This window comes from Furipterus horrens, unplaced genomic scaffold (assembly GCF_987537825.1).
Source record: "Furipterus horrens unplaced genomic scaffold, mFurHor1.1.pri manual_scaffold_12, whole genome shotgun sequence".
Lineage (NCBI taxonomy): Eukaryota > Metazoa > Chordata > Mammalia > Chiroptera > Furipteridae > Furipterus > Furipterus horrens.
Window position 1 is genome coordinate 48,683,700 of NW_028327182.1, and position 16,428 is coordinate 48,700,127.

The 16,428-nt window shown below is 40.7% G+C and overlaps 1 protein-coding gene across 1 annotated transcript in view; it reads right to left on the reverse strand.

The window, feature by feature from the left end:
* The window catches only part of ERICH6B (glutamate rich 6B), a 69,542-nt gene extending 53,738 nt beyond the window's left edge, over window positions 1–15,804 (reverse strand). The window contains exons 1-3 of the mRNA XM_090258203.1: window positions 15,471–15,804; window positions 4,754–4,934; window positions 1,464–1,648 (exon numbers count right to left, since the gene is read on the reverse strand). Of these exons, the coding sequence (XP_090114329.1) occupies window positions 1,464–1,648; window positions 4,754–4,934; window positions 15,471–15,804 (700 nt within the window). The remainder of the gene's footprint in view (window positions 1–1,463; window positions 1,649–4,753; window positions 4,935–15,470) is intronic.
* Between the last annotated feature and the right edge of the window lie 624 nt (window positions 15,805–16,428).

The window sequence follows — 16,428 nt, forward strand, 5'->3', positions numbered from 1 at the left end:
CCTGGTTTAGAGGCTCCAATACAGTCCCCCCTATGGCCCAGGGCACCCATGTCACAGTATTTCATCAGTAAGCAGTTGCAGTGGGTGGTTAGACTTTAATCAAAAAATATATGTTGGCATTAAGGAGCTCAGTACTTCTAAGACAACTGCAAAATATGCCTCTACAGACCAAATATGCAGAGTGCTTTAAACTTAAGTTAGATATAGACATGACTAGCTCTGTAAATTATATTTAGAAACCAAAAGGATCATGAATGAACAGATCAAATCAAACAGTAATTGCCAGAGGGCCTCTTTATGGGGGGTCCACAGAGGTATGAACAGGCCCTGGTGCCCCTTTCTCTACACCCCAGCCTTCTTTTATCTCCTTTCTCCTCTCCTATATTTCTTCAAGCTTAGCATTGGCGCTTTCAAATGATTACCCAGTAAATGACATTCAGAACCGTGCTTATGAGTATGTAGAGAAATGCTCAGATTTTCCCCAGCTGTTATGCTGGCCCCATTGGAGCATACATGCTGACAAATGTCCCACGTGACCCTACTTATCCCGTAAAACATTCCTCATCATGTGCTCTCTGTGCCATTGACCTCCTAACTTGTGTGGACTGTCCTTTGTCTCTCCATTCTCCTGCATAGGCTCAGGCTCCTAATTTCACTTAACACATTGATGCTATGAAATTTAGCAGGCACAGATGGGGGCAGGGTGGTGGGGTGATGGGGAAATCTAATTTACTGCTGCCATGACTACAGATGTGAAACAAATCTGTGAATCCATGATGGATCAATCTCACTAAGGCTGCACTTAAATTATAAATAGTGATGAGAAATTCTGTTCAGTGTTCCATCCTCAGGATCTTAAAGTGAGGGGCCTTTGGGCTTAATTGGGTAGAGGAATAAGCTGCCCACTGCACCCTTGCTGGACTTTCTCTTGAGTGTCTCCCAGTTGTGGCCACAAAACTTCAGACTAGGCTGGTTTTGACTGGTCCTGAGTCATGGCTGGCTTTGACTGTATGCTGAGACAGAGAATCTGAGGTGGGCCTGAGTTGCACTCACCACTGTCCACATGATTATCTGGCTATGACCAATCACCTTGGGGAACAGGTCTGTAATCTGGGAAGGAAATGGCCTTTGTCAATAAGGGAAGTAGGGTCTGTGTTCAAGCAGAACAAGAATAGGAAGATGAATGAAGAAACAGAAAAAAGCTAAAGAAGTTAATTGTCTCAGTACTTAGCTGATGCTCTTTCTCTGAGGGGAGTCTGGGATGGAGGAAGTTTGCAGCAGGACCAGTAGAGAAGTTTAACTTCTTACCCAAAATACAACTTCAGATGGCACAGGGTGCAGTATATACCCTCCCATGACAGATAATACTTGAACCCTGATGTTTCACATACATGGAATGCATTCCTCCCCCAACCCCCAGAGAGCCCAGCTGTGGGATGGGCAGCAGGTGCAGTTCCCCTTACCCTTGGTATCACAGATGCATTCTGTCTGTGTGCCCTGGTCCTGCCAGGACAGGTGTTCTCCATCATCCTTCATGAAAGATGTAGAAGGCTTCGTGACATAATAAGGAGACTTGCTAGCAGGTTCCAAGATGGGAGGAGGAACAGTGAGGAAGGTGGTCACCTGCGAGATGCCAGCAGGTGGGCTTCTGTCAGAGGGGAGCACAGAACTCAATCAACTTCCAAACAGGGGCCAGGTAGGAACCCAGGGCCATGGCCTGCTGGGAAGCTGAGGTGGTGGCAGCTGCTGTCCAGCTCCTGCAGACTTCTGCCGATCCCAGATAGTGGAGGTCACAGGGTAGAAAGTACCAGATTGTGGATCACAGAAAATAGGCCTGCGTGTCATTTTGGGCAGCAGAGCCCCATGTTGCCACATGCTGCTTCACTTAGAGTGGAAGAATCTGTGGGTGCCTTCAAAGGCCAATGGGCCAGGCTTCTATAACTGACAGGCCAATGTTTCAAAATACTCTCTGTCCTTTCTGGCTCATTGTTCCAGTTGTCCTTCCTGCCTCATAGCTGCCTCAGACATAGTGGAAAAAAATACCAAAGTAGATGTTACAGTAGATAACATCAAGCTCATCATCAGGTGAGGACAAAATGAGGGTGGGGGCAATGTTGGTTGCTGTTTGTCCCCTCTCGTCTTTCTACTACAAACACCACCATCATTGAGAATGGTTTCTGGAGGACCTGATGACAGGGTTTTTGGTGTGAGGTGGAGGCCGTGCTATCTGATAGCTCATAATGAAAAGGGACTACCCCAACACACCAGATCATACTTTCTTAGGAATCTCTGACTTTTAACTGGGGGCAAAAAACTCTAATTCAAGGAATAAAAAGGATTTTTGGGGTACTTTGGCTTTGAAGTCATCTCATGTAAACTGCCCCAAGAGTTATAAGGGAAAATGCCAAACATAAATGGGCATTAACTATGGTTGGTAGAAAAACATAGACTTTGATATCAGGTGGTTTGAGCTTAAATCTTGACTTGCATGATAGTGGAGCAATTTTGGGTGATTTACTGAACTTCCATGCCTCAGTTTTTGCACCTTTTTGAAAATCATACCTCCCCCCTTGGGTCCCCTCAGGTGAGGACAAAATGAGGGTAGGGGCAATGTTGGTTGTTGTTATTCTCATAGGGGAAGTAAGAAGTTCAGTAGCCCTTCCTGAGAGAGGCCAGCCCCTGCTTGTGTCAGAGTTCCTGAATGTAAGGACAAGGAGGGAGTCAGGGACTGCAGTTTGAACATGTGGGTGAAGAGGTTGAAGCAGAGGGGGAGGAGCTGCTCTTTCTCACCAGGAGACACCACCAGAAAGGTGTTTTCTTTCAGGGTCGGTGGGTGTTACAGGCAGGTGTTGTGCTACTTCAAGGGCCCTGTGGGTGGGCCTGGGTCTGTGCTGGCCAGTGGGCTGGGGCAGAGCAGCCGTTCCCTGGGTGTGCCATTTAAAAGGGCCCCAGGGTCAAGTGGCAAGATGCTTGGGTCTTAGTCACATGACTGCAGGGGTCAAGAACTAGTGGACACAGGTGAACTCTTGCCCTGCTCCAGGCCTCAAGGACAGATCAGGAGTCTTCCCTGGACTTTATACTTCTAGAGGGACAATGTCTGTTCTACCTCACTCACCAGGTGCCCACTGCAACCCAAGGAGATAATACAGATCCCCATGAAAGGACCTTGAGAATCAAAGCTGCCAAACAGACACAGGGATTATACTTAAGGTAATATGGATCGCTCTGGTCATCTCCATCTTTGTGTACAGTTACTTAGCACCATCCCTGCCACAACTGCTCTAGTCTGGGATGTTGCAGAGCTTTCTGTGGCCTCAGCACCCACCAGCCTGGGCTAACATCAGCTCCCTGCCACAATGATGAGTGTACAAGGAGGACCCACTGGATACTAGATCCCAGGGAGCTATGATGGTTCCAGGCCTGTTTCTGCAGTTGTTTCAGAGTGAGGAAGGGGCCTCACTGCTTGGGGGACCTTCAGGGCATGAATGTTGAGTGGGAGAGGTAGCCTTCCTATTTATAAAGGACCCATTAAACACTTGACTTGAACCCACTCCCCTTTCTCATCACCTACCGTAACAAACATGAATGTAACACTGCTTGCCTAAAAGGGTTTGTTGAGGGTTCATTCTTTCAGCAACTTTGTGGCAGGAAAATCCAGGGCCTGTCTGAGCACGCCGAGGTCCAGACCTGAACTCTGGGGACCCAAGCCAAAGAACACATGGACAGACCCAGGTAAGGCCCTAGGACCTCTCTGATAGCCATGTTTTCCTCAGGGTCCTAGGAAGAGAAAATCCACTCACCTAAACTATGAAGAAAGGACAGGATGGGTGGGTGTGTTTGAAATAAATCTGATCAGGAATCATGATTCTCATTCTAGGTATGATAAGTTCCCAGGTGGTAGCTCTTGGGGCACAGATGGAGAATAACAATGGTCCTCAGCACTTATTTAGCATGTCTGTGTGCTAACCACTGTTCTAAGTGGGCCCCATGAGTTAATACTCATTTAATTCTCACTCTCAGCCCCATGAGGTTGAAGCTCACTGTTGCCATACTACAGATAAGAAATCTGAGGCACAAGGATATTAAGTGGTTATCCTATGGCACACAGCTGGTGGGTAGAGGAGCTAACACCCAGGCAGTCTGGCTCTGGAGTTCCTCTTCTCAATCACAATCTTTCCAATGGTCACTTCACTGTCAGGCCCCTTCACTGTCACATTGCATAATACTCTGTGAGTGTCAGTAATAGAGATAATGGGGGCTTTGAAAAGCCATTCCCTTTTATACATTGCTTTAATGGGAGTGATCTTTTCAGTTCAGTGTTTCTGTGCTTCTGGAAGTGTGAAGCATGGAATGAGGGGGCCAGTAGAGAGCAGGAGCGGGGATCAGCGTTGCTGGGCCTAAGGATAACCCTGCATGGAGCCCTGAGCCCTTAAGCTGTAATCTGTTACTTCCCAATGCAGAGCTGGGGTTTTATCCCTGCTTCTCACCAAAACCAAACTGGCCTTGTGCTTTCATCATATCTAGTGTCAACTCATTTGTCAAGTGGAGAGAAATAATTATCATTTGGGAAGAGATTGTAAAGACTGAGACTGAGGGACAGGGACTGTAAATCAGTACCCCCCCCCCCAACCACCCCCACACATGTTTAAGGCATTTTTATTATTTATTCCATAGGTGTGTTATTGACTGTCAGTGTGTGCTATGCTCTGTGGCAATTTAATGAAAACTCACTGAATGATCATTTAGACCTTACAAATATACCTGAGCAAGGAAGATCTCAACTTCCCTTGGGCATTCATTCATCTCCTTACCACGAGCATGTGGTGCTTTGCTCTCTTTCCAGAGTTCAGACGCAGTACCCCCTGCCCTTTCATCTCTGTAGATCTGTGTACCAGGGTTCTGAGCTTGGGATGTGTCCCTCACCATGTGAGTAACTGAGTGGCAGAGGGGAGCAGTACTGAGAGGTCCTTTGTGTGTGACTTCCAGAAGATCTCACCCCAATTGAACTCCTCCTTCTTCAGAGGACCTGCTCCCTGCACCTCCTTCCCCTCCCCCAACACCCTGTCTTTGGAAATCTAAAGGCTCCTGAAGCATCATCCACAATCATAAATTTCCATTTATCCAAAAACAAAACTATTACCTTGTATTAAGATTAATCAGGGTTTGCAATGAATAAGTCACCTTGAATTCTATTGGGAAAAAGAAGAGAAAGACAATATTGGAAAAAAAGAAACCATCCTTTTTTTTCTAGTTAAAAAGCTGTTGTTAAATGTATGGTGCTGGGATTGGGGTGGAGAGGTCCTGATTCATAATTTTTATTTTATTTTTACTGTTCCTCAGTGTTGTCTCTATAAATGGTTTCCTTTAGAAATTATGGTGTTGGAATTTAATAAAGTCAAAGAGAACTCAAGAAGATAATTTTCATGCAATCTTAATTTTGGAATTTCAAGTTTGCTGTATTAATCTTTTGGGTTATCACAGGGGCTCTGTCACGGGATGAAGAGTATCTGTACAGAAGAGGTGACTGACATTCAGAGAATATAGATCATTTAAAAATTATTTTTAATTTTGAAGGACCTGTTTGTGTCATTTAGCTACCTGAGTCTTTGCCTTGAATAATATTACATCAAGAATTTTATGTACAATTGTAACAGAGAATGGCATAGTGTAAATAGTAAAGAAATAAGAATCAGAACATTTGAACTTGAAACTTACATGTTCAACACTTACACTTATTCATAGTTTGCTCATGTGACAGAACATGGTTGAGGATTATTACTCAGTTGTTAAAATAATGTCCCCCAAAATTAAGCAACTAAAACAAATATTGAAGTCACATACTAAATTGCAAAAGTAAAATGTAAACTTGTATATAGTATGTTTAAAACAAGAAAAACAAAACAACAAAACAAGGACCACTAGCACCCAATATGAAAACACTAAGAATGGGAGGCACAGATTAAAAATCACTAAAATATTTGAGGGGGGGGGGATAGTTAATTTTTACGAACCAGGGGTATGGACTTGGGGGAGATTGCTGGGGGAGGGGGGTGCTGGGTGGAGGGGAACAAGGGGGAGAAAATTGGAACTGTTGTAACAATATAATCAATAAAAAACATTAAAAAAAAATAAAATAAAATACCCACAAAAAAAAAAATCACTAAAATGTGAACCAGCCTTATTTATATTTTGATGTTGTAGGTTGGGTGATGTTTTCCTGCTTTTCAAATTTTCCATTAAAAATTAACAAAAGAAGATTATATTTGTCTTTATGTCACTCTTCTGAGATTAAAGCATACACACAATTTATTAAAAAGCAGAAGCAAAGGATGGAAAGAGAAAGGAAAGGAGAAAAGAAAAGGAAGTCAGCAGAAGAGAAAGAAGAGAAGGCTTGGGAGTCTTTCCTGGCTTTTCTAATTATTTTCCATGCCCTTGGGGTAGTCACATACCCTTTCTCTAACTCTAGGTTCCTTGTTTGTGAAGTGGGGGCTAAATAATTGCTGGGAGAATTAAAGAAAACAAAAATTGTGAAAGATACTATATACACCCTATGACATTGGACTATGCTCCTGACATTCTTTGGGGCAAGAAACACACAGAAAATGATGCCGTTTGCATGGGAGCAGAGTGAAGGCTGGGGGTGACTGGTTCTGGGGCTCAGCATCTCTCTCCACCAGTAGCTTGATTCAAGACACACTGGTTGGGAAGCTTTGTCAGTCTGTGAACTTTCTTGCTTGACAAGTTGGCTGGCTCTCCCATCCCTTATCAGTATATCTTGTACCTTTCTTCTTAAATACACAATTTTTAGGTTGGAAATGGTCACCAGGAGATCAACTGTCAGTTGGAAACAGTAACTGAATTATAGCATTTAGGGCAAACAGCATTTGGAACTGCTGAAGAGGAGCTATCAAGGGTAAATCAAATCAAATCCAGCAGAAACAGAATTCATCTTTAGGAAGTTCTTGAGTTCTAAAAAACAAAAAGTGTCTCGTTTATAGTGTGGTTTCTTGTTCTATGACAGCATGCTTCTTCCTTCTAGCACCTTCCAACACCTTGTGAGATCAGAAGAGTATTTTTATACCTTACAATTAATTGTATGGTGTGAGAGGGCTAGCACAGCATTTTCAGATAAGTTCTTTCATTTAATTAGCTGTGAAGAAAGGTATTTTTACACATGGAGAAACTGAAACTTAGAGAATGTAAATGACATGCATGCCAAGGTAAAAGGCCCTACCATGTGCTGGATCTTCTGACTCTGACCTCACAGCATTTATATGCATTTTATAAAAACTACAGGTATTTGCTACATTTTGGGGAGAGCAGTCATATCTGGTTATTGGTTACTCAGTGGTAATCAATGCTGAACTTATATTCACATTTCTCGCCTAAACGTATTGGATTTCCACACAAACTATGGGGAAAAGAAGAGAGGGAATGGGAGTAGTTGGTTTGTCCCTACCCCAATTTGTCCCATGCAGTGGGAGTCTCTGAAATTTACCTGTCTGTAGATAGTTGGGTTGGGGGCACATATTCCTCACACATTCTAGTTCACTGAATTTTCTCTTGTCTTTTTGTTATGTTCATTCATGAAATGGGCAATGTGGCCAGGGGAGGAGTGTAAACTACCCTTCATAAGACAATGGTAGGGGAATATAAAATACAATATAATAAATAATAATAATAATAATAATAATGGCTTACACTTAAAGAGGCTTCAAAAGCTATATACCCGGCCTAGTTCATGAAGATTTACATAATTTAACTCCTTCAATTCTCACAAACATCTTATAAGGTAGGCCAATTGTTATTAAGAAATTATAGTTAAGAAAACCAAAACAAAGAGGTTAAGAGGTTTGCCTAACCTTGTGTAACTAATAAGTGGAAAGGCGTTGGCATTCAAACCTAGGAAGTCAAACTCCTGAGAGAGGAAGAAAATAGCTCTTTGTGACAGACTTTTATATCTGTACCAAAGAGACAAATAAATGGAACTTATGCTCTTCTCCCCACACCTGATCTTGTGGCACACATCACTAGCTGATCATGCCACTCTTTCCTGCTGAGCCCAAATGGGGCCTCAGAATCCATCTTAATATAGTGCTCCACCACTCAAGTCTAGGAATTAATCCATCAGCATGAAAGATAGAAGCCCATTTGTCATCTGTAGGCTCATTTTATGGGTTCCAAATAATTCACAAAGTTGGGTGTGTACATGCACGTGTGTATATATATATATACCTGACTAAAAAATGAATAAAATTGAACTGAACTCAATTTGCATTTACTGAGCATCTGCTGTATGGGTCAGGAAGGCACTCTTGTTATGCACTGAGGCTTAAAACAAAGGATAAACCAAGTTATGTTTTAAAGAGGAGACTATTCCACATAAAGAAAATTTGATGTAGAACTCCAAGATGGTGGAGGAGTAAGTAGAAGCTACACTAACTTTCTCCCAGGACCAATCCAGAATTACAACTAAATTGTAGAAAAATCATCCTGAATAACCAACTGAACACTAGCTGGAGAGAAGCCTTATAACCATGGACAAAAATTGTTCACAAACCACTTCACCACAACATGACTGGTAGGGAGTGTGGAGGAGGCGTGAGAAGGCTGGCTGGGCTCCCACAGGTGGCAGCTAAAGTGCCAGAGGGATATTTCAGTGGCTGGGGTTCCCCCAAAGAAGTGTGGGGTCTAAACTCCAAGCTGGGCTCCCCAGCCCACAACACCAGAGCCAGGAAGGAACTCAACTGAACAACAATAAAAATTTTTTTGAAAGTGAGAGAAAAAGAAAGAAAGGAACCTAGATAACATCCAGCTGTGAGAAGCAACGCGGTTTCTTTCTGCCAGGGAGAGGTAGCTGGAGACACAGAGAGCCTCTTGAAGGACCAACACACAAAATGTCATTTGCAGTCATTTACTCTGGACTCTGGCAGAGGGAGGGCAGAGTGAACTAGAGACGTGTGAGAAGAGTCTGGGGCCAATGGTTCTAGGGAGAGAACTGAGGGAACAGCAACCAGGATTTCTGTGCTGAGTCATTCCCCATACTGCAGAAGCCATCTTTCTTTGGCAGAGCATTACCCTCTAGGTGGCATCAGCCTGAGGGAGAGCAATAGCCCTGCCCACAGGAATTACTCTGCCCCATACTATGCAGCTTAAGCCAGAATGCTGTGTACAGTTTGAGACTATATCACTAATTAATAACTAAGACAAATCTCTGGGAGGTCTGAGACTTTAGCTGACCCTCCCCTGCGCCTGGTGCAGGAAAAAGCTGGCCTTAGTGTGCAGCTTGGTTCTTTCTGTACACAACAGGCCCAGCAGAGGGACCCACATGCTGTGGATTGCTGATAGCTCTGAACAGGTTGCCCCGGGGCCAGCCACAAGCAGCATCTGAAAAAGGTCTGATCCAGAGTCTTTGAAGATCTACTTAATACATAGAAACAAACACAAAGCGGCAACCAAAATGGAAAGACAAAGAAACAGGCCCCAAATGAAAAAAACAAGATAATTCTCCATAAGAAGAAATAGATGAAATAGAGGCAAGAAATTTATCAGCTAGTTTAGAGTAATGATTATAAGGATATTCAACAGCATGAAAAAAGACATAGAAACCATAAAAAAAGGACCATTCCAAAATAAAGAATGTAATAGCTGAAATAAATAATACACTGGAAGGAATAAACAGTAGGTTAGGTGAAGCAGAGGATCAAATCAGTGATTTGGAAAACAAGGTAGAAAAAAGCACACGAGCAGAGCAGCAAAAAGTAAAAGGAATTTTAAAAAAATGAGTAGAGCTTAAGAAACACTTTGGACAACCTGAAGCATAACAATATCTGCATCATGGTAATACCAAAAGGAGAAGAGAGTGAGCAAGGGATCGAGAACCTATTTGGAGAAATAATTACTGAAATATTTCCTAATCTAGTGAAGAAAAAATACACACAAGTCCAGGAAGCTCAGAGAATTCTAAACAAGTTAGACCCAAGAGGCCTACACTAAGACACATCATACTTAAAATGTCAAGGCTTAAACACAGGAGAGAATCCTAAAAGCCTCAAGAGAAAGGCAGGTAGTTACACACGAGGAAGCACCAATTAGACTGTCATTTGATTTCTCAACAGAAACATTTCAGGATAGAAGGGAGTGGTCTGAAATATTCATGGTGATGGAAAGCAAATACCTGCAACCAAGGCTACTTTACCCAGCAATGCTATCATTTAAATCAAAGGAGAAATAAGAGCTTCACAGGCAAGAAAAAGCTAATGGGGTTTGTTAACACCAAACCAGTACTGCAACAAATGTTAAAGGGTTTGCTTTAAGAAGAATAAGAAGAAAAAGAGAAAGGAAAAAAAAAAGAGGAAAATATTCTAACAATAAAATGGTACTAAATATGTATCTATCAATAATCTCTTTAAATGTCAATGGCTTAAATGCTCCAACCAAAAGACAGGGTAGCTGAATGGATAAGAAAACAAGATCCATATACATGCTGCCTCCAAGAGACCACCTCAGATTGAAAGATACACACAGACTAAAAGTAAAAGGATAGAAAAAGATATTTCATGCAAATGGAAAGGGGGAAAAAAGCCAGGGTAGCAACAATTATATCTAACAAAATAGACTTTAAAGCAAAGGCTATAGTAATGACAAAGGACACTACATAATTATAAAGGGAGCAATGCAACAAGAGGATATAACCTAGTAAACATTTATGCACCCAATATAATGTTACAGCCATTCGGTAGTTTACAAACAGCTGAGAAATCCCAGCCCCCTACTTCCCCTCCTATATTCTTATGATTTGTTATAACTCTTATGAAGTTGTGTCTTGTAGAGAATTTGGACTTTTTGCAGAGCTGTTTGTCCTGCAGAGAATCCGGCTGAGCAGCCGACTACGACTGAAGATAACCCCGTGAACCTTGTCCCTGTTGTTGCCAGAAGTCATGTATACACCTACCAGCAGCTGCCCCACCTCCACTTCCTGCTGGGGTTGTTTTCCCGTCAAAGGAAAAGACGCTATAAAAACCCAACCCTAATTCCTTTCGGGGTCAGCGCCACTTTGGATACTTCATCTCGGCCCGGCCGCTGGCAATAAACCCTTTGCTTTCCTTACTTCTTGTCTCAGAGTGATTAATCTTGCATCCACAGCTGTAACAATAGGAACACCTAAATATGTGAAGCAAATCTTGATCGACATAAAGGGAGAGATTAACAGGAATACAGTCATAGCCAGGGATTTTAACAACATATTGACTCCAATGACTAGATCTTCCAGACAGAAAATCAACAAGGAGACAGCAGCCTTAAATAACACACTAGATTGAGTAGATTTAATTGCTCATTTCAGAGCATTTCACCCCAAAGCAGCAGAATACATTTACTTTTCAAGTGCACATGGAACGTTTTGTCAGATAGACCACATGTCAGGACACAAAACAAATATCAATAAATTTAGGAAGACTGAAATCATATCAAGCACCTTCTCTAACCACAATGCTAAAAATCAATCACAAGCAGAATGCTGAAAAACACACAAAGGCATGGAAGCTAAATAACGTGTTATTAAAAAAAGAATGGGCCAACAATGAGATCAAAGAAGAAATCAAAAGATACCTTGAGAGAAATAAAAATGAGAACACAACAATCTAAAATCTATGGGACACTGGGAAAGCAATCCTAGGAGGGAAATTCATAGCATTATGAATCTCAAAAAACAAAACAAAAACAAAAACAAAAACAAAACAAGAAAAAGCTCAAATAAACAATCTAACTTCATACTTAAAGGAACTTGAAAAAGAACAACAAAAAAAGTCCAAAGTGAATAGAATGAAGGAAATAATAAAGATCAGAGCAGAAATAAATGAAATAGAGTCTAAAAAAAAAAAAAAGATACAAAAGATCAATGAACCCAAGAGTTGGTTCTTTGAAAAGATAAACAAGATTTACAAACCTTTAACCAGACTCATCAAGAAAAAAAGGGAGAGGACCCATATAAATAAAATTGGAAATGAATGAGGAGAAATAACAGCTGACACCAAAAAATACAAAGCATTGTAAGAAAATATTATGAACAGCTATATATCAAAAAACTGGAGAACCTGGACAAAATGCATAAATTCCTAGAAACATAAAATCTTCCAAAACTAACTCAGGAATAATCAGAGAATCTGAATATACAGATTATACCTACTGAAATTGAAGCAGTAATAAGAAAACTCCCAACAAACAAAGGCCCTGGACCAGATGGTTTCAGAGGTGAAGTTTACCAAACATTCCGAGAAGAACTAACACCTTTTCTTCTCAAACTATTTCATAAAATTCAAGAGGAGGGAAGTCTTCTGAACTCATTTTATGAAACCATCATTATTTTAATTTCAAAACCAGATAAAGACACTACAAAAAAGAAATTTATAGGACAATATCTCTGATAAACATAGACACTAAAATGTTCAGCAAAATATTAGCAAACCAAATACAGCAATGCATCAAAAAGATCATACACCATGATCAAGTGGGATCTATTCTGGGAATGCAAGGTTGGTACAACATGTACAAGTCAATAACTGTGATTCACCACATAAACATAAACCACATGATCATATCCATAGATATAGAAAAAGAATTTGATAAAATCCAGCACCCATTTATGATAAAAACTCTTAGTAAAGTGGGAATAGAGGGAACATACCTAAACATAATAAAGGCCATATTTAACAAACCCACTGCCAGCATCATACTCAATGGGCAAAAACTATAAGTATCCCCCGTAAGATGGGGAACAAGCCAAGGATGTCTGCTTTCACCTCTCTTATTCAACATAGTACTGGAAGCCCTAGCCACAGCAATCACACAAGAAGGAGAAATAAAGTGTATCCAAATCAGGAAGAAAAGGAAGAAGTAAAACTGTCATTATTTTTAGATGACATGATACTATACATAGAGAAGCCCAAGGATTCCAAGAAACCCTTTTGCACTGTTGGTGGGAACGCAGATTGGTGCAGCCACTGTGGACAGCAGTATGGAGATGCCTCCCCAAATTAAAAATGGATCTGCCTTTTGACCCAGTGATTTCACTTCTGGGTATATATCCAAAGGAACCCAAAACACTAATTTGAAAGAACATAAGCACCCCCATGTTCATTGCAGTGTTATTTATAATCTCCAAGATATGGAATCAGCCCAAGTGTCCACCAGTAGATGAGTCGATAAAACAACTATGGACATTTACATAATGGAATACTACTTACCCATAAAAAAGAAGAAATTTTAACGTTTGGAACAGTATGGGTGGACCTGGAGGACATTATGCTAAATGAATTAAGCCAGTCAGAGAAAGATAAATACCATATAATTTCACTCATGTGTGGGATCTAATGAACTAACTGAACTAACAAGCAAAATAGAGACAGACTCATCGATGGAGAGCAGAATGACTGTGAAGGGGGTGTTGGAGAAGGGGTGGAGGGTTGGAGCAAAAAAGAAAAAGGACTCATGGACATGGACAACAGTGTGATGATTGTGGAGGGTAGGTGGGCATAAAGGGACTACATGGTAATGAAAAAAAATAAAGTAAAAAAATAAAAAGAAATTTTAATGTCAATTCTTTTGAAAAGTTGAGAATCCTCTCTTAAACCTCTTATATAATGTTTTTGTTGTAGATAAAGGCACTTTTCTGTGTGCCTTTAGAGGCATTTAGCGTTCCACTGCCGTTTTTTCAGTGTCTCTCCAATTTTTCCTAGCAAGGCATTTATTTGCAAAGCTCTTGTTTTATACACAGTTCTATTCTTCACAGCATTGTATTTGTTTTACTATAGTGGGTAATATATTTACAAAAGCCCAGTGCAGAGAGGGGACATGTTAAGAATGCTTGATTCATACTGTGCAAAAGAAATGGCCTAATGCTGTTTTTCAGTATTAGAACTACACTTTGTACTTGATCAGTAGAAATATTAGGATTCTGAGAAGGAGCTTAATGGTAGAAGCACACAGAAAGGAGGGATTCCCAGAAATACAGAAATTATCTCCTCAATGCCCCAACTAAACATTCATGAGGGTCATAGGAATCAAGGCTGATATATCTGATTTGATGGAGAGGGACATAAAGGTGAAATGCCTCTGTGGTTGTGGAGAACACTCAGCTTTTAGGATGTAGGCTGTGTGTAATCAGATGGAGATTGTGCCCTGGCTGATGTGGCTCAGTGGATTGAGTGCTGGCCTATGGACTGAAAGGTTGCTGGTTCAATTCCCAGTCAAGGCACATGCCTGGGTTGTGGGCAAGGTCCCCCATTGGGGGTTTGTTAGAGGCAACTGATCTATGTTCCTCTCCTTCTCTTTCTCCTTCCTTTTCCTTCTCTCTAAAATAAATTTAAAAGCTTAAAAAAATTCAAGCTGCCTGAGATGCTTGTAGTTGGAAACAGAACTTGATCCAGAAAAATAATTTAGTTGCATTGTACTTCCAGGTTAACATTAAGATGCTGCACATGGCCTGGAGTTTTTAACTTTCTGTAACTATTTGGATATGTCTCTGCAGTCATGACATCAAGGGATTGACACCATGTGGACCTATGAGTGAATGCATGTCAACCACTTCTAACAACAGCATGAGGAGACCACTGCCAAATGACAAAACCCAACTTAAATAACATTTGCCAATTGCAGAAACAGTATTGGAAAAATGTCAACCTAGGATGAGAGGAATAAATCCAAATTTAAATACTTACCAGCCGGATAAGATGATGCCTTCCAGAGGCCAAATAGGCACCCTGAGAAGCATACTAGTGTCTGTTGACCTAGCAACAAGTTGTGGGAATATAATTAGAGGTGACTGATAAAATTTATTTATAAGGATGCTTTTCAAAGTGCTCTTTAAAAAAGTAACAAAAACTGGAAGCAATGAATGATCAACAATAGGGGGTCAATTAAAAACTTATGGTTTGTATTATACAATTGTATACAGCCATTAAATGATTTTTAGATAACTTAATAAATGAAATGATATTCATATAAGTATGTAATATTTATATATAATTATAATACATAAGTATATCAACAAATGTATCTTAAAAAGAAAGTTACAAACACTGTATAAGTCTGGGGAGGATATAACCAAAGTGTAAAAGAAATTATCTCTGGATGGTAGTGATTTTTGCTTATATGTAATTTTTCAAACACCCACAATAAACATGTGTTACTTGTGCAATGAGGAAAAGATACAAATTATGTGTGTGTGTGTTTTATGAACAGGTGCTTTATGTCATCAAGTCTGTCTGCCTGCTCTGTTGATATGGTGTTTGGGTCATGGTTATTGAAGCTGTGAGTAGAAATTGGTCAGTCATGAATCTTCCTACCTGTCAGCACTATGGTTAGGGTTGACAATTTGAGCTTTGGCTAGATCTCAAGTTTGTTCTTTTGTCCTGGACACTGTGGTGAACTAAAGCTACCATCTTTTGGGAGGCCATCTTCCATATACTCACCACCCCTTTCCAGATATTCTTCTTCATACAAATAATTTTTTTCTTTTAGACTCTTTTTCTTCTTCAGATATCTATGTTCATATAGATACTCCTTTCCTTTCAGACTCTTTTTCTCCTCCAGGTAGTCATCTTCCTCTAGGTACTTTTCCTCCTCCAAATACTCATTCTCTTCCAGATACTCTTCCTCTTCAGAAAATGGAGATTCTTCCTTTGAACTCTTCTCTCTCTCTCTGTCCTCTTCCTCTGAAGATAAGGTCTGTATGGATGGTTGGGAAGTGGTAGAAGGGTGAAGAGGTGATGACTTTCCTGATGACTGATCACTTTCAGCAGACATGCTGGGGAAGCATTAATCAGATGAAACCCTTCAGCAGCAGGTAAAGTCACTTCATCATCCTAGTAACCAAGAAAGGAATAAAAGTTTATTAGTTAGTAATTGTCAGCTTTATATGATTATAACCTATTTTTGTTCTTTTATTCATTAGTCTTTGGATGGCCCTTTGAGTATGCAGATTAGTACATGATGGCCCATGAACAGGCATGAAAGAAGGGGACAGGAGTTTTACCCTCCAGGAGCTAGTGGAGAGACCATACCTGAAGGCAATGCCTTTAAAATTACCACACAACATGAAGTAAATGAGAAGGGTTGAAAAGTGAAGATGTGATCAGTGTTTAGTGGTGCAATCATTAGAGAAGACTTTTATTTATTCATCAAGACATATTTATTGTCACAATAAACAAGACAGCATCTGTCTTCCAGAAACTTGAAATCTGGGGAGAAAGACAGTCATGCAAACAGATTTCTATTTATAAAGTGACAAGCACAGTAGAAGAGGCACAGTCAGGGTGGTATAGATATGGCGACTGGTCCTTGGCCAGTGAAGACCCCTGTAGATGGTCTATGAGGCACATAATCATGGCCACCACACACTGCCACCTCTGCTGGAAGCACCACCCATTC